Genomic DNA, 18,914 nt, shown 5'->3' on the forward strand with positions numbered 1-18,914 from the left:
TCATTGCTATAGCCTTGCCCTTATTTTTGGCAACTACGTTACTGGCCCTGTGCCAATAATGGCACTATCATGAAATGGGATGGAAAACAAAAATATGTATTTTGTTGTCGCTGCTGTTTAGTTTTACTAGGTGCAATAGTATTTCTTTTTTTCTTCATCTACCACATTTTACGCAATGTGTTATGCATCCCACAAAATGATCGGATGTTTTTCATCTAGTATCATATGACTTTTTTTTATATTGTACCTGCTTTTTTTTATGGAGGTTCTGATATCTTAAGAAGCACTGCCTAAAGGTTCTGTATTATTAGTGTTATCCCACCTTGCTTGGTGGAGTGTGAAATCTTGTTTTTACTTCAGGCAATTTCTCCTCCATACCCAGAAACTGATGGACAGATTTTGGTAACAAACATACAGAATAGAGCTTATGATACTTGTTCTTCCTTGTCAAAGACTTCTAAGAACACATTTTTTTTGCTTGCACTTTAAAAAGAGAATTTTTTTTAATGTTTTATTCTTGAGAGAGAGAGAGACAGAGCGTGAGAGGGGGGAAGGGCAGAGAAAGAGGGAAACACAGAATCCGAAGCAGGCTCCAGGCTCCAAGCTGTCTGCACAGAACCCTCACGAACCGTGAGATCATGACCTGAGCCGAAGTCGGACGCTCAACCAACTGAGCCACCCAGGCGCCCTTTGCTTGCACTTTTTTAAAGGAATAAGAGAAGAGTCTAGGGAAATGTCAGATTTATACCCCGAGGGAAAACCACAATGAAACTGTATTCAATTGGAATTGGTGAGAAGGAAAATTATTCACAATTTTATGTTTAACAGTTCCAAACTATGCAGTTAATAAATAAAAGTTACTAATACTGACACCTTTATCTTGCATTGAAGTTTGAGATGTCTGGTTATTTGATATTTAAGGAGTGGTGTTATTATAAATATGATCGAAAAATTTTTAAATCCACCATTGGGATACTGCCATCTCCCTTTTTTGCCTGAGATATAAAATGTATTGGAACTAGGGGCACCTGGGTGGCTCTGTCGGTTAAGCAGCCGACTTCGGCTCAGGTCATGATCTCACGGCTCGTGGGTTCGAGCCCCGCGTCGGGCTCTGTGCTGACAGCTCAGAGCCTGGAGCCTGTTTCAGATTCTGTGTCTCCCTCTCTCTCTGCCCCTCCCCTGTTCATGCTCTATCTCTCCCTGTCTCAAAAATAAATAAAAAACGTTAAAAAAAATGTATTGGAACTAAAAAGGAAAAATAAACAATGCTTCCCAGCCACAAAATGTATCAGGCTGCAAGTTAACATAGTCTTTAGGTCTTGGGAGAAAAAAGAAAATACAGGTACCACTGAATCTCCCTATGTTACAGAACAGCAATAAGGGCAATACATTAAATGTTAAAATAAAACAAAATTACACAGTTTAATAGTGTGTAATTTTTCGGGTCCTAAAAGCTTATGAGAACATTTCTTACTGCTATTTTAGAGTCCATATTTAATTTTTGTCACCTCCTTTATTAGAGGAATTTCTAATTTGAACTCGGTTACACACCGTTTATTCTTTTTCTCCTTAACATAAACAGAAAAGTCCGACAAGTGAAATGAGAGAAAATACTTTGTATGTTGTCTTTTCATTTTCTGATCTACTTCTTGTGCTTTCTTGTCCTGTGTATCCATAGCAACACTCAGAATGAAGTTAGAGCTACCTTGTCTCAGTTTTCAGGAGGACATCAAACTCACCTTCAGCTCAACAATGCACAATGTAGAAATTAACAGTACCTAAACACAACTCTAGTTGACTGTTCTGGGTTAGAGCAGTCTGCAGTGTTTTATCATATTCCACACTTCCATGGAATTGTAAATTCCTTGTAAATTCCTACCTCCTGCTGTATTAGAAAACCTTCACTCTAACTACCCTGTTACCCAAATGTTATCTCTTCTCCAAAGTCTAACAAGTTCTGCCTCTTCTGTGAAGCCTTGTCTCCACCCCAGACCCGGTGAGTATTCTCGTCTTTATCAGGACTCTTCCCACCTAATGTCTGTGACATTCACTTGGCATTTATTTTCTAACCTCTTGGGACAAAAGTTCAGAATTTAAGAGGTTGCGGTAACCCTAAAGATCATCCCATTCACCCTTGAGTTGTAATATTCTTTACCTCCTTAACTAGATATTAAATACATTGGGCAGGTACCACCAATTATTTTGTGAAAAACACACTCAAATTATTGCATTAATTTTTTATATTTTATTAGGTGCAAGTGAATTTAAAAATATAAGTTGAGCTGAAGTTTGAAGTAAAAGTTTAAAAAAAAAAAAAGAAAAGGAAAGGAAAACTATCTGGAAGCCTGCTTCGGTAAAGAAAATCCTTTTGTTAAAAGGAGTGGGGAGCTCACCACTTTTAGTAGGAGCCAGTTAGGGTCAAATATCATTTTTCTTCGCTTGTTTCCTACTCCTTGTGCTCAGGACATCACTTCAACAATTACCGTCTCTTCTCCCTGTATCATCAGTCTGCCCCCTGTACTGGATCATTCCCACTAATACAAAACGGGTTGCAATATTCCTGCCTTTATAAAAACGAAAACAAAACAAAACAAAAAACTCCCTTAACCCCATCTCCTTCCAGTTATTTCTCTGTTCCCTTTAAATGACAAAACACCTGACATGAGTCATCTTCTTGCTCTCTCCATTTACTTATTCACTTTCCTTTTACCCACTCTAAGTTTCCTCTACATACGCAACAGTCAAGGCCATCGGTTAGCTCCCTATGTCTAAATCTAAAGATCAGTTCTCAGTAATCCTTTTACCTGTCTCATCAATAGGGTGATACACCAGTTATGATTTTCGGCTAAGCAGATGCCAAGACACATACCACGTGCTGGAGGCCTTATTAATATGTCCTAGCAAAGATACTACATCTGGCAGAACAACTATAATTGGAGCTCTATTTGATTTAACTCTGGGTATGCTTGTTCTTTTCCAGGAGCCATGCAGTTTCTGTAGGACCTCTGGTGAATTAAATAGCAATACGACAGAAACCTTGAACCCTGCAACCTTTAGATCTTTAATGATGGCGCTAACCGCTGTCATCCGCTGGGTTTTGACTTTTTATTTGACTTTGTTTCGACTCGGCCAGGGGAGGGAAACTAGGAGGGCCGGAGTTTCAGAGGTTCCCACTTGGCCTGACACCTTTCAAGGAGAGAGAGAAAGGAGGATGGGATAGAAAAGAACCTCCGATTACAGTACAGTTCTGGGAAAGTCTCAGCTGAACTGAGAGAAAGTCCCCAAGTCAAAATGGCCGGTTAGCAGCCAGTAACGTCCACATTGTGCAGGAATGGCACATTTTTGGTACTCCTCCGTATTCAGTCATTAGAGGGAAATGGCCTGAGGGAAGCATGACCTGGCATAAATGTCACAGTAGATCTGAAAGTACAGCAGCTGGAGGTGTCAATTAGCCATGCTCCCGATAGCAGGTTCTCTTGAAAGATGATCCAAATAGCACACCTCCACGTCCACCACAGGGGACCATACAATTTATGGTCTGAACAAGATCACTTTCAAGTGTGAAAGGGACACTGGTAGTAATTAATCGAGGATGAAGGCATACAGGGGGACTATCCTGGACAAGCTGGTCCATAAGGCTACCTTCCTTATCAATAATATTTGACACAGTTCATAATTCCATCCTTCTTCAAACACTTTTTTCACTTGGTTTCCAGGATTCCACTCTCTTGATCTTCATACTACTCTTCTGAGTCTTCCTTCTCAGTCTCTGCTAGTCTTTCCTTTGCTCCCTAATATCTAAATATGGAGTGACTCTGGCCTCATGCTTAGATGTTCTCTCTTATTTACATGAGGCCCTGGCTGAGCTGAGCCAGTCTCCTGGCTAGTCTCAACGTTCTGTACATACTGACAACTCTTGACCCCGAGTCCCCCCTCCTTCATCCCTCTCCACCTGCACACTCAGCCTCTCCCCAGAGATATCTAACAACCATCTCAGAGCGAACACACCCCAACTGAACCTCTGCTCGCCACCCCACCTCTCAACATGATCGGTTCTCCGGCAGCCTCCCGCACCCGAGTAAGTGACAACTTCCATTCTTCCTACTGCTCAGGTTAACGTCGTAAGCTTTCTTCTCCTGTACCCTCTATCGAATTCACCAGCGAAGCCTTCCAAAAACCCAAAGGCAACCACTTCCGTCACTTTCACCGCTGCTTCGTCACCTTCACGGCCAAGTCATCATCATCTCTTGCCTGCTGGCTCATAGATTCTAGCTGATCTTGCTGCTTCTACCTCTCAGCCCCACCCTACTCTCAGACTTCTCTCCACACATCTGGAACGATCCTTTCAAAACCTAGGTCACGCTATAGCTCTTGTTTGCTCAGAACTCTTCCGCGTCTTCTATCACATGCAGGGAAAAGACCAAAGTCCTCCTAATGGCTTACCATGGCCTGCGTGATGTAACCACCAGCCCCACACCCTCTTCCTTCAAGTCATTCCCGACCCTGGTGCTATTTCTTTCTCGGGCCACACAGGCTTCCATTTCAGGGAGCTTTTGAATTTGCTTTTCCCTCTATGATATAGTCATATGGCTACTATTTTATTTATTTCAGGTCTTTAAGTATCTCTTTATCAAAGCGGCCTTCCCTGGCTATCATACATAAAATAACAACTGCCCTCACTTTCTCTCCCTCTAGCTATGTCTCATCCCCTGATTCATAGTTCTATTAGCACTCAACATTCTCTGACATATCATATATGTCACATACACACACACATACACACACACACACACACACACATACATATACAATAAAAGAGATATTTATTAAGCACTTACTTATAGTAGGAATGTTCTAGACTATTGGGACTGTGCTCAAAATGGACAAAAAATATAATTCTCTGTATAACAACAAAAAACAGTTTGAATTTTTCAAAGATGAATGGGGAGAAGTTAGAATGAAGTCTAATGTAGTTATGGAGGTTTGGCTCAGAATATGTAATCCAGTTTTCTTCTCTTGTGACTTCCCTTTTCTGTGGCAAGCCAAAAGCTAAAACAAATGTTTCTCCAATTCATGCTCAGCTGGTGATCCAGGTTTTATTCAGGTTCTATATCAGAGGCAATCACATGACACTTGAAATTTGAGCTGAGATAAATGGGATGTTGGGCACATATTTTATCAATGGGTGTTCTAGCAAATGTGGCAAAGTTCTGCTGCCACACTCTGTCTCTAAGGCTTGTTGATTTGGCAGAAATGGTTTCTTAATTCTAGAAAAAGTGGCATGATGTGGGACCCTGAAGCTTCCTGATTTTGCTACAGGAAGTTTCCTGATTGGAGCGATGTTGTTCCAGAACCAATAACTGCAGCTAATTTAGCAGCTCCGACTGAGGAAGCCCTGTGTTTATATGCATAAGAAGGGACGCCTCCGGATTTGACAAGCAGTTTCCTGATCATGGTAAGAGAAGCAGCTTCTTTAGCAGCCTGGTTCTGCGGTACAGACCTGGAAATAGATTCTGGAATTTCATTCTACAGAGTTCTATTCAACCATCTCAATTCTGAAAAGCCATCTGACATGCTGTAATAAATCCTTTTATTCAAAATTGTCTAGAGTGGAATCTGTTCTCTGCCTCAGAATATTGACCAATATGAAACCTTAAGGAGAACATACTGAACACATAAAAGGACAGTTTTAAAGGGTGTTTTTTAAAGTAAATCGAATAATTGAGTTGAATAATAATATGACCTCTCTTTTTCACTCTCAGCTATTTTCTGCTGCTTCTCTCTACTATTGCTGTCTGTTACCTTGCCATTCAGAGGAAAGGTAAAAAAAAAAAAAAAAAAAAAAAAAAAAAGTAGACCATATAGGCAGCTATAATATCAGCAAGCAAATGTTCTTTTGATATGTAATGCTTTTATTTTTAGTTTTTTACTCTCCTCAATATGGTATAAGATATCAATTCAAGTCAAACTTATTTCCCATCTTATCATCAAGTGTACATTCTTAGATTTTTCTTTCATTTAAAAAAATCCTTACTGCTAAACTTGTTTCCTTTTAGTCCTCATTCCCTTTTTACTTTTGAAAAATTACACTTTTGTAAAAAAAAAAAAATCTTATTCAATTTCTTTAAACCCCTCCCCCGCAAAACAGTTCACTATCTTTCCTGGTTCCTCACTCCCACCTCTTGCAAACACCAATCTGTTCTCTGTATCTATGAGCTTGAGTTTTTTTCTCTCTCTCTTTTTCTTTTTTTAAGAGTTCACAAATAAGAAAGATCATACAGGGGCGCCTGGGTGGCTCAGTCAGTTGAGCATCTGACTTTGGCTCAGGTCATGATCTCACAGTCTGTGAGTTCAAGCCCTGCATGGGGCTCTGTGCTGACAGCTCAGAGCCTAGAGCCTGCTTTGGATTCTGTGTCTCCCTCTCTCTCTATTCCTCCCCCACTCACACTCAGTCTCTCCTTCTCTCCAAAAATAAAGATCAAAAAATTTAAAAAAAAAAAAAAAAGAAAGATCGTACAATATTTGTCTTTCTCTGTCTGGTTTGTTTCACTTAGCATAATGCCCTCAAGGTCAATCTATGTTACCATAAATGGCAATGGACATTTAGGTTCTTTCCATAGCGTGCTATTGTAAGTAATGCTGCTTTGAACAAGGCATGCATACATCTTTTCCAATTAGTGTTTTCGTTTTCTTCTGATAAATACCCAGAAGAGAATTGCTGGATCAAATGGTAGTTATGTTTTTAATTTTTTGAGGAACCTCCATACCCTTTCCCGTTGGGGTTGTACCAACTTACATCCCCATCAACAGTGCATAAGGGTTACATTTCTTCCCTATCTTTGCCAACACTTGTTCTTGTCTTTTTGATAATAGCCATTCTAACAGAAATGATATCTTACTGTGGTTTTGATTTTCATTTCCCTGATGGTTAATGATTTCCCATCTTTCCATGTACCTGTTGGCCATCTGTATATGTCTTCTTTGGAAAAATGTCTATTCAGATCTTCCTCCCATTTTTTCAGTTTTTATTTTAATTCCAGTTGATTGATATCCAGGGTTATATTAGCTTTAGGTGTACGATATAGTGATTCAACAATTCCGTACAGCACCCAGTGCTCATCATGACAAGTGCCCCCCTTAATCCCCATCACCTATTTCACCCATTCCCTCACCCCCTCTCCTCTGTTGACCATGAGTGTGTTCTCTACAATTAAGAGTCTGTTTCTTGATTTGTCTCTTTTTCTTTTTGCCCTTTGCTCATTTGTTTTGTTTCTTAAATTCCACATATGAGTGAAATCATATGGTATTTGTCTTTCTTTAACTTATTTTGCCTAGAGTTATACCTTCTAGCTCCATCCATGTCATTGCAAATTCTTCTACCCAGATTGTCTTTGAGCTATTGAGCTGTATGAGTTCTTTGTATATTTTGGATATTAGCCCCTTATCAGATATACAATTTGCAATAATCTTCTCCCATTCAATAGGTTGTCTTTTCATTTTGTTGATAGGTTCCTTTTTTGTCCAGGAGTTTTATACTTTCATGTAGTTCCATTTGTTTATTTTTGCTTTTGTTGCTTTTGCTTTTGGTGTCAGATTCAAAAAATCATCAACAAGACCTATGTCAAGGAGCTTACTGCCTATGTTTTCTTCTAGTTTTATGGTTTCAGGTCTTATATTCAAGTCTCTAATCCATTTTCTAATCCATTGTGTAAGTAGTGGTCCAGTTCCAGTCTTTTGCATGTGGCTGTCCAATTTTCCTAACACCTTTATTGGAGTGACTGTCTTTTCTCCATTGTATGTTCTTGTCTTCTTAGTCATCAATTAATCAACCATGTATGTGTGTCTCTCTGTTCTGTTCCATTGATCTATGTGTCCGGTTTTGTGCCACTATCATATTGTTTTAATTACTATAGCTTTGTAATATAGTTTGAAAGTAAGAAGCATGATGCCTCCAGATTTTTTCTTTTTTAAAATTTCCTTGGGTATTTGGAGTTCTGTGGCTTCACACAAATTTTAGCATTGTTTGTGCTGTAAAAAATACCACTGGAATTTTGATAGGGATTGCATTGAGTCTATATATTGCTCTGGGTAATATGGATATTTTTAATAATATAAATTCTTCAAATCCCTAAGCACAGAATATCTTTCCATTTATTTATGTCTTCTTCAGTTTGTTTCACTAATGTCTTGTTGTTTTAAATATACAGGTCTTTCACCTCCTTGGCTAAATTTATACTTAGGTATCTTATTCTTTTTGATGCAATTGCAAATTGCATGAATTTCTCTTTCCGATAGTTTGTTATTAGTGTAAAAAACACAACAGATTTTGTGTATTGATTTTTGTATCCTGCAACATTACTGAATTTGTTTATTAGTTCTGGCAGTATTTTGATAGAGTACTTAGTGTTTTCTATATATAATATCATCTCATCTGCAAACAGTGACAGTTTTACTTGTTTGTTCCCAATTTGGGTGCCTTTTATTTCCTTTACTTGACTAATTGTTCTGGCTAGGACGTCCGATACTAGGTTGAACAAAAGTGGTGAGAGTGGACATCCTTGTCTTGTTTACGATCTTAGAGGAAAAGCTTTTAGCTTTTCACCATTGAGTATGAGCCAGCTGTGGGCTGGCTATAAATAGTCTTTATTATGTTCACGTACATTTCCTCCATACTCACTTTGTTGTGAGTTTTTATCATAAATGGATGTCAAATTTTGTCAAATGTTTTTTTGCATCTATTGAGATGATTATATGATTTTTATCCTCCATTCTGTCAATGTTGTGTGTCACGTTGACTGCTTTGTGGATATTGAAACATCCTTGGATCTCTGGAATAAATTCCACTTGACCATGGTGTAAGACACTTTTAGTGTATTGTCATGTATGTTTTGGTTTACTAATTATGTCTTCTCCCCCAGCTAGAATGCTAGAACATAGTCTCCATCAAGACAGAGACTTTGCTTCATTTATTACTCTAGTATAGTGCCTATAACAATGCTTGCTATATGTAAGCACTCAAAAAATATTGAATGTAGGACGCCTGGATGGCTCAGTAGATTAAGTATCGACTCTTGGTTTTGGTTCAGGTCATGATCTCAAAGTTTCGTGAGTTCGAGCCCTGCGTCAGACTCTGCACTGGCAGCACAGAGCCTGCTTGGGATTCTCTCTCCCTATCTCTCTGTCTCTCCCTTCCCCACTTGTGCTATCTCTGTCTCTCTCAAATAAATAAATAAACAAAAAAATATTGAATGAGTGAATGAATGAATGAGCAGATCTACAAGGCAGCAATAAACCACAACATATCCATCCTAAGAGATTTTATGGAGCCATTAGAAACATTTACAAAAAAAAAAAAAAACTGTAAGGGGAGAGCATACACAGTAATGTTAAATGAAAAACAAAAGCAAAAACAGAAGAGATAGAACTACTTCAGCCAAGAACATAAGCTCACATGGGGGAAGGAAACAAAACAAGTTGAAAGGAAATACCCTAAAATATTTACAGTAGAGTTTGGGTGGTATATTTTGGCCCCTTGATTCTTCTGCTGATTGTGAAGAAGCCTGGAAGGATTGGGATAGGTCATCTGGTTCAGGCGTACTGTAGCCCTGATCAACTGTAAAAAGCAAAATTAGATGGGCTTTTCATTTTACCAAGGAAAGAAGGTCAAACAGAAGTCAAGAGCACCTTAACATTTATTCCACACTCATAAAGGCCATTATGAGAATAACAGGCCATTTGAGACAGGGAAGAAACTGATAGTGGTAAAATAAATTTTTGCCTCCTTTAGCATATGTTCACCATCATTTCAAGGGCTTCCAGAATTTCAGGACTTGCCTAAGTCTGATCTGAACCACAAAGCAGTCTCCTACCTTCTATACTCTATCTAGGTCTTAGGAGATGACTCAAGATCAAAAGAATCCTCTTGAGTCCCCCATGGCATTAGACCAATTTTCTGGCATCCTTTCTAAAAGCTACAAGTAAAGACTTGTCATGAAATGTGTTGTAAAAGGGTGATGAGAAAATCAATTAATCCATTAAACATGAACACCTATTTTGGCTTAGAGAAGATACAAAGGGTTAAAAGACATCACCTTGACTTCAGAGAGCTTGCAATTTATTCCAGTTGGTAAGATACATAGAAATTGGATGGAAATAAATCTGGTTACTGCTAAATGAGATGTGAAGACGAGAAGGACAACAGTAATTCTGAGAAGGGAGAAGAGAAGGAGTTAGGGACAAGCCCTTCCAAAAACTTGGCATATGAGCTGATCCTACTTGACGACTGGGATTTAGACAAGAAGAAAATAGGTAAGGAGTTCCAGTAGGCCAGGCAAAACCAGTATGGGTAAACAACAGACAGCACATCTGGGCCCAGGAACAGGCTCTTGTCTTAAGGGCGTTTCAAGTAAAGCATTTTCATCAGAATTATATCAACATATTCATTTTATCTAGGTAAATCTTTGTCCAGTTGGCAATGTTAAATCATTAACAATACTTATTTCTTTTCTTTTTTGTACCTGTCAATCCCCTTCATCTATTTCCCTCTGCCCCCCTCCCCTCTGGCAGCCACTAGTTTGTTCTCTATAATTATGAGTCTGTTTTTCTCTGTTGTGTTTTGTGGTTGTTTGCGAACAATATTTTTCATTTGCAACTCACTCTTCCTTATGAATTATTTCTTTTCCTTGAACAATTTAAAATGAAGGTAAGACGGGCTTCCTGGGTGGCTCAGTCAGTTAAGCATCTGCCTCGTGATTTTGGCTCAGGTCGTGATCTCACAGTTTGTGAGTTTGAGCCCCGCATTGGGCTCCATGCTGACAGTGTAGGACCTTCTTGGGATTCTCTCTCTCTGCCCCTCCCCTGCTCGCTCTCTCTGTCTCTCTCTCAAAAGATATCCCCTCAGACATTCTATAAATTTCTCTGTTGTCCAAGTTGTGATGCACATGGACTGAAAATCCAATTCCTCTATACACTTCTGACTTCTTTGTGTCTTCCAAAATAAAGGTCCATACCACTGGCGGAGCAAAAGTCCCGGCTGCAAGCAACAGAAACAGACTCTGGTTGATTTAAACGAAAAGCATTTCTTAAAAGGATCTGAGGGTAACTCACAGAATCACCAGAGAGGGCTTGAGAGCCAGACTAGAGCCAGGAGCACTGGCTCAAAACAGACAGCAGAACCAGTCTAATCTGGCTACCCCGACTGCTAGAAGCACCAGGCTCCAGATTTGCTCTGCAGACTCTCCTGGCCCTGGACACCGGATGCCAGGAATCAGACCAGCTGCAATTGCCACCAACCACCACTGTGGTCCCTATTTCTTTGCTTCCTTACCTCTCAGTTTTAGAAGCTTGTGGTGGGGGTGTCTGAGTGGTGGGGGTCACATGCCTGCCTTCTTGCTGCAAGAGATCTTGGGGAAGCAAATGGAACATAGCTCCCACCCAGGAGATAAAGGTGGAGGAACCCTCCAACAAGGGAAGGGGCGTCATATGCCAGGCTATCAAAAAGAATGATAAATGTCCACTAGAACATCAGAAGATTAGACAGAAAATATCCTGCCCGTTCAGTGGAATAACAGATGTAGCAGGGGCCACAGATCCTGGACCTTTATTTGGGGGCTGTTTGCCACAGAACTCACACATTGACTTCCCTGTGTTCCTCACCACACAGCCAATTATCCATGCAGCTTCTCAGGTCGTAAGCAAGTTACAAAATGAACTAAATGATTCAAGGTGGAGATGCATAGGTGATCCTCTTCCAGGAGTGGCTTTTAGCAAATTTTATAATCAAAGTGTTTTCTATATCTAGCAAGCATCCTGTATACTGCAGTGGAATAACAAACAGAATGCTTTCATTAATGTTGCTGCTAGAGTACTTGAGGCATTCAAATTTAAGTGGGTAACTGCAAAAAAAAAAAAAAAAAGATTGGCTTCAAATCGGAGTGTTTCTCTGAAGAAATGTTTTTAATAGTTCTCATTTCGATATGTATTATTTCATGTATTTTTAAAAATCATAGAGCTTAAATTAACATCATATAGTCATTTATATTTAAGGATACTTGATACTAAATGTAATCGTAAGTATTTTATGTGTAAGACACACCTGGCAAATAAAAACGATTCTCGATATTAGCAAATTTCCATAGCAGCACACAGTCACAGAGCTATTTTTATACAACCCAAAGTCCGTGGAATGCTAAACCTTAGGATTTAGAGTGATCTTCATGGTAGTATGCTCAATAGAAGCTACTGTTTCAAGCCTCCAAAATACAAAGTATTTTAGAGTAGTCATAAAGACAATTATTTTATAGTGATAGCTTTCCAAATGATTTCTCATGTCCTAGATGCTGGTTCCTTCTGTAGATGTAGAGTTATTTAGTCATTTCCTCGTGTATATATATATATATATCCTTTGGGGATAATCTGTAGTTCAGTCGGCCCCCTGAGCACACTCTTCATCCCCCTCCTTCAGGTCCCTAAACATAGCTATTTGGTCTCTCCCCATCTAACCAACATGCTTCTGATGCAGCCCAGACTGAAGGGTGAGCAATGGACTAAGGGACCTCAGGGGAGAAGGGGAGCAGTTTCCTTCCAGAGTCTTGAGTCTTCCTAAGCTTTCCGATGTTTAGTGGTTCACGTCAGAATTCTACTGAAGGTTAGGCAGTTGTTATGGGGATTGCCACAGTTGAAATCAAACGGCTCTTGGAACCAAGAATTCAGGAATTCAGGAACTTTTCAGTGTTAATTTGGAGTCATGGACTACCACAACATCTGTCGTTCTACCAGGGTTTTCTTTCAGTAACTACTTAATGGGAGTGTTTATCTCAGCCCTGCATTTCCCAAACAGAGCTATTAATCAGACCCATCTCTATATCCACTGTGAGTGAGACAGGCATAGTTCAGGCCTTCGGGCTTGCCAGGAGGGCAGTAAGCCACTTGTTTTTCTTGGCAGATATCTTTGTCTGCATGTGGTTCCATCTCTTCTTTCCTCAGACCACAAGATTCAGATTCCTTGGAGCCTAGAGGACCCTCAGAATTTCCTTCACCTCGGCTACACTCTGTAGCAAGTACCATATAGTTTAACCCTTCTTGGTTCTTGGTTTCCATTAAAGCAACTGACATAACGTCACCTGGATTCAAACAGATCACGTGGCCATCTTCATCTGTGAAAAAAAAAATGTAAAAGTTATGCTAGTATCTATTTGACTTCTGTATCTGTAATATACAGACTGTTCAGGAATTGTAACAATGCCAACCTCACGCATGGGCTCAGCAAGCATTGATGAGGGCCACCAAGAGAATACAAAAATAAGCAAGACATGCTCCTTGTCCTTGAAGCTATCATCGTCTCCTAGAGGAGCAGAAACATTACTATAGATGACAAGGTGTGCTGTATGTAATAAAGGAATATGTAAAAGGTGGTGAGAGCTCAGAGATGATAACTCTACCAAACTGAACAGGTCACCGCCTTGGTGATAGGAATTAAGTGCCCTTATGTTGGCTTTTTTGTCTGAAGTGCTTACGTTTCCATCCCGCTGGCTAAAATACCCCCCTTTAAATTAAAGATTAAGTAATTTAGTCATTTATTAAGATAATATTTATCGGATGCCTACCACATGCCAGGCTGTGTTCTAGGTATCGATGAGGCAAGAATGGACAAAAAAAAGTTGTCCCTCTTTGGGGTTTACATTCTGATGGGAGGAGACAGACAATAAACTAACAGACAACTAAGCCTATGTCAGGGGGTGATGAGCACTATGAAGGAAAATTTGGCAGAAAAACGGAACGAGAAAATAATGGTGGGGGGTGGAGGGGGCTGCTATTTTAGATGAAATGTCAGCGAAGACCTCTCTAGCAAGGTAAAATTCAAGTAGAAACCTGAATTAAGTGAGAGAATTGGACACGTGGATATCTGAGGGAGAACATTCAAGGAAAGGAGAACACCAAGTATGGACTGGTGTGCCTGGTCCCCCTCAACTATCTCCCTGGGATAAGGTACATTAATACTAATTAGCAAATACATACACCAGCATGCTTATGACCTCATAGGGCTGACAGCGAATGGGTAGGCCTGGCAAGTTTTGATGACAGAGTTGAGGGAGAAGGAAAATAACATGAAAGATAATAGTGATTATTATTGTTGTTGTTAACATAGAGTACGTACTACATACCAGGCACTGTTCTAAACTATATACATATAGGGGCACCTGGGTGGCTCAGTCGGTTAAGCGTCCGACTTCAGCTCGGGTCACGATCTCGCGGTCCGTGAGTTCGAGCCCCGCATGGGGCTCTGGGCTGATGGCTCAGAGCCTGCAGCCTGCTTCCGATTCTGTGTCTCCCTCTCTCTCTGCCCCTCCCCCGTTCATGCTCTGTCTCTCTGTGTCTCAAAAATAAATAAACGTTAAAAAAAAATTTTAATAAAAAAAATAAACTATATACATATATTTACTCATTCTTCTATTAAATAAATGCTAGTATTATCCCTGTTTAACAGTTAAGGAAACTGAGGCACAGAGGGGCTAAATAATTTGCCCAAGGTCACACAGCTGTAATTTGAATCCAGATTGTGTCCCCATATTCACCCTCCCCAGTGGGAGGGCAGAGCTGCTGTTCTCTGTGAGGAGGAATCAGGTGGGTGGGCAGTGTGCCCTGTAGGAGTCCTTGAAAGAAGACTCTGGACATGTGTGTGGGGTCAGGGCGGCAGCAGAAACATGGGCAGCCAGACGGTAATCGGCCTTCTTCACAATTATGCTCATATTATTTTGTCTTCTTTACTTAAAGACTGACCTTTTTACAGAGAAAAGTACAAGAACTCTTGCTGAAACCTAACAGCAGAGCTTCTGAAACATTTCACAAGATTCTAGGTAATCAAAAGGGACAAATACACAGTCTAAACATAAATATATAAATGTGTATTATGGGGATGGCTTTTGATCAGTGCTTTTCAACTTCTGAGTGTCAGTACCTAAAAGAAAAATTTATGATCAGAAATATTACTGTTCTTGGGGATGCCTGGGTGTCTCAGTTGGTTAAGCATCTGACTTCAGCTCAGGTCATGATTTCATGGTCCATGAGTTCAAGCCCCACGTAGGGCTCTGTGCTGACAGCTCAGAGCCTGGAGCCTGCTTCTGATTCTGTGTCTCCCTCTCTCTCTGACCCCTCCCCTGACTCGTTCTCTCTCTCTCTCTCTCTCTCTCTCTCTCTCAAAAATAACCATTAAAAAATTTTTAAAAAGAAATATTACTGTTCTTTCAGAACATATCGTATTTTACAAATCAGAAACATTTCAGGCCACAGATGATGCTCCTTCCTTTGTCCTTATCATCCTTCCAGCAAAAGAGCATCCAAATGTGTGTCGCTAAGGAAGGTGACACCTGCATTTAGCCCTGATGTACACCCAGGCTGGGTTTATTTGGAATTAATTTAAGTGGAAATATGAGGACAAGAAACAACTTCAAAGGACTAAGGGAGGCACCATTATACCTACTTTTTGCCAATGGAATTTAATGGATCTGCATATTTATCAAGTTTCAAACCTGACCTATGAAGCTTATTTTATTGTAAGAGCTTGTGAACACTCTCCCTGCTCTGTCTTACTAGGTGCATGTTTCTTTTGCAGAACTTCCCACTGGGTTGAAGGACACAATGGCTGAGCTACAGGCTCACAGACTCCTTGCCATCATTTCATGTTCCTCTTCATCCTTCAAACATCATCATAGCATATTGCAAACCACATGGATAGTCACGTAGTGTTATAAAATATCTCTCCCATAGAAATAACTTTATCAGATGCCAAGGTTTGCTAATGCCTAAGTGCTGAATATCTATGGAAGCATCCTGCTGTTATGATTATGGTCAATATGTACTAAGAGCCATTGAGAAACTCATAAGAATAATTTCCTACATATGATAATAGCAATCAAAAATATCAAAAAGTGATAGGAAGAAATAATAGATTTAACTCTAAGTAGTCCAGTGACCCAGACTGAGGAAAGTAGGATGTTCCTGAAGGGCTTAAAGAAATTAGACTAGGGGCACCTGGGTGGCTCAGTCGGTTAAGCGTCTGACTTCAGCTCAGGTCATGATCTCGCGGTTCGTGGGTTCAAGCCCCATGTCGGGCTCTGTGCTGACAGCTCAGAGCCTGGAGCCTGCTTCAGATTTTGTGTCTCCCTCTCTCTCTGCTCCTCCCCTGCTGGTACTCTGTCTCTCTTTCTCTCCCAAAAATAAGTAAACAAAAAAAATAAAATAAAAAATAAATTAAGCTAAAGGAAAGTTTAGAAAATTTCAAAACTAAAACTACAATATAGGTCTAACTGCTCATGTTATCAGACACTTCATTTTCTTAAGTTTAATTCATTAAATAGCATACTGGGAAACTTTCTACCGATACATGATTTAAATTTTTTTTTGCCTCTTGTTATTTCAAAAACAATTTTTATACAAGGCAAATAAACTCTTCTTACAAATTCTGGCACCATGTGTCAAAGAAAAATCATTAGCTAACTACTCCACTGGTTTATAGTACTTAGAGCAATATTTAGTAACTTGACCCTGGCAAGCTTTCAGCAATTAGTACATCTTATTGCATAAAGAACTTATGAAAGATGGTGGGGAGGAGGGTGTTTTGTTTATTTTTGTTGAAAACGAAATAGAAAGCCCGCAGTTCAGACCTTAGAGCAGAGATCCTGAACAAAGATAGCATGTGCTCAGCAAGTCTTTCTTTAAGAGGGAAATATTAAAATAAAGACTTCCAAGCAAGACAGGGTATTTACAGACGAGACATATGCCGGCTGACTGGCTATGTTTAGAACAGCAGAGGAGCATTTAGATTTGTTTCCTGTAGAACTCTCTGGGACTGATGAGGTGATGTTTACAAAAATGTTTGGATGAAGTCACTGGGATATTTTTACTAGATGCCCAGATACGTTACTAATCTTCTTTCCCTATCCCCTCTCTACCCCATTAGGTCAGTAGGACCATAGGATAGGCATGGTATTATTGCTCCTTGTAAGCCTACCCCCCCTTTTTTTTTCAAAAAAGTCTTTCCAATGACTTTCTTATCTTCTTATGTATCTCCAGTAATAACAGTCAAGACAGACGACATCTTCCTGCTTTGCTAAATATGCCCAGCAGTCTGCAGGGCAGTAAACTATTATTAAACACATTCTCTCTTATTAAAAAGGTAATTAAGTTTAGGCTTCCCTTGAAGGCACTGTTTTGTGATTTCTATCCTTTGCAAATATCCAAACTCTGCCTGGCAGTCTATTTCTTCTCTCTGCCCCTTTTGCTCAGTCGTATCTCCACAACCAAAAACTTTAGTGATTCCCATATCCCTTTCCATTCCTTATCTTCTGGATTTACATTCATTGTAAATAACGGAACAAGAATTTCTCTTCTACTAAAATTGAATTTCTGTCCTGGCACAGAATTGCTTGTTTCTGGCTAAATAATCAAAGTTTGGTTATATTCCCTGTTAAGCTCTTCCTGCTTCGTTATTGTGCATGTTTGTCTGCTTCTGTTTTTTGAACGTTATTTAAAATTTTAATTCACTCCGCCAACCATGTGGCATCTAAATAACCAGGATAAACTGGTGTATCTTTTCTAGCAAGCCACAAGTCATAAGTTCTTTCACTACACCTAGCTGCCCAGCACACTATTAATAACAAATTGGGGAAAGTGTGTGGGTATGTTCCTCACCACAGCCATGTCTCTGTGAAGGCTGAGAGCAAAGGTTCTGGAACAGAAGCCATACACCAGCCCCACCTCAGCAGTATGACCGTTGGCAGGTTGCTAAACCTCAGTCTTCTCATCTATAAAATGGTGATATAATAATATCCATGTCATAGGGCTATTGTGAGGATTTAATGAGTTAACCCACATAGCACAGTGAATGACACATAAAAAGTACTAAAATGAGATTAGCTAATATGACAATCAAAAGCCATTCCCAAAAAAAGTTTTGTTCTACGTATTTAATGTGAGCATTGTTACTTATCTCGGCCTCACGGATGAGCTAAGTAATGCAACATAGTAAAAAGGTCTTAAGTGTTCATAGAGACTTCTGGTAGAGGCTAAGGTAAAGCTCAGATCTCGGGCCCTCCTAAACCCATCATGGCAGCCTCTATGATTTTTATAGACTGTCTGCACACATTAGAAGGAAAGGATTCCGTAAGTAAAGAATGAGATTTAAAATACAAGTCAACTGTAAAATCCTTACAGCCCTCTGGAACTCTTTACTTCTGCAGCATTTGACCACTCCCTCCTTCATGAGCCTCTCTCTTTTGGATTTGACAATACTCTCTTATGACCTTCCTGTCCCCTTCTGGCTTCTCTCGGTCCACCATCTTTCTTTGTCCATCGCTAGTATATTTATTGGCTGTTCCTAGGTCCCATCCACTGTTCACCTCTCTTCTTATTTTATACACCCTCGTTGAATGACATCATCTATACCCTTGACTTCAACTACCTGTATTTACAGGACAGACCTTTCAGCTGAATACTAGGCTTCTTCACTTATCCCATAACCAACTCCAACCAAACACGTGCAAAGCTATTCTTCCTGCTATGCCGCCCATCTTTGGAAACAGCACTACTCTTTACGTACTTTCACAAATCCCTGGGACTCACCATTGTCTCCTCTCTCTGTCACTCAAGTAGATGCCAAGTATTACAACATCTACCTCTGGCCTTCATTTCCTCCTCTCTACACCTATTATCATTCATTAATTCAGCTTCCATTAATTTCCAATTTTTTACCTGGTTATTTATGTACAACCACTATCCCTCCAATTTCATCACTTGCCATTCCCCCCCCCCCACTCCTGTGTGATAAACTACATGCAGTTTTGTGAACACCCCCTTTCACTGTTATCCCATGCCTTTCTACATATTGTTCCACCCTGAAATACTATTTTTCTGACCTC

General features: G+C 39.8%; 1 protein-coding gene and 1 long non-coding RNA gene across 6 annotated transcripts in view; one reads left to right on the top strand and one right to left on the bottom strand.

Annotated features, from left to right (window-relative positions):
- LOC131514756 (uncharacterized) overlaps window positions 1-18,914 on the top strand; it is a 34,367-nt gene that overhangs the window by 3,609 nt on the left and 11,844 nt on the right. The gene's annotated exons all lie outside the window — the stretch shown is intronic.
- Window positions 9,675-18,914, bottom strand: part of ROS1 (ROS proto-oncogene 1, receptor tyrosine kinase) — a 115,962-nt gene continuing 106,722 nt past the window's right edge. For all 5 annotated transcript variants that reach the window (XM_058735075.1, XM_058735073.1, XM_058735076.1 and 2 more), the window contains one exon: window positions 9,675-13,154. In XM_058735075.1, the coding sequence (XP_058591058.1) occupies window positions 12,844-13,154 (311 nt within the window). In that variant the 3' untranslated portion in view covers window positions 9,675-12,843. The remainder of the gene's footprint in view (window positions 13,155-18,914) is intronic.

This window comes from Neofelis nebulosa, chromosome 6, assembly GCF_028018385.1.
Source record: "Neofelis nebulosa isolate mNeoNeb1 chromosome 6, mNeoNeb1.pri, whole genome shotgun sequence".
Classification (NCBI taxonomy): Eukaryota; Metazoa; Chordata; class Mammalia; order Carnivora; family Felidae; genus Neofelis; species Neofelis nebulosa.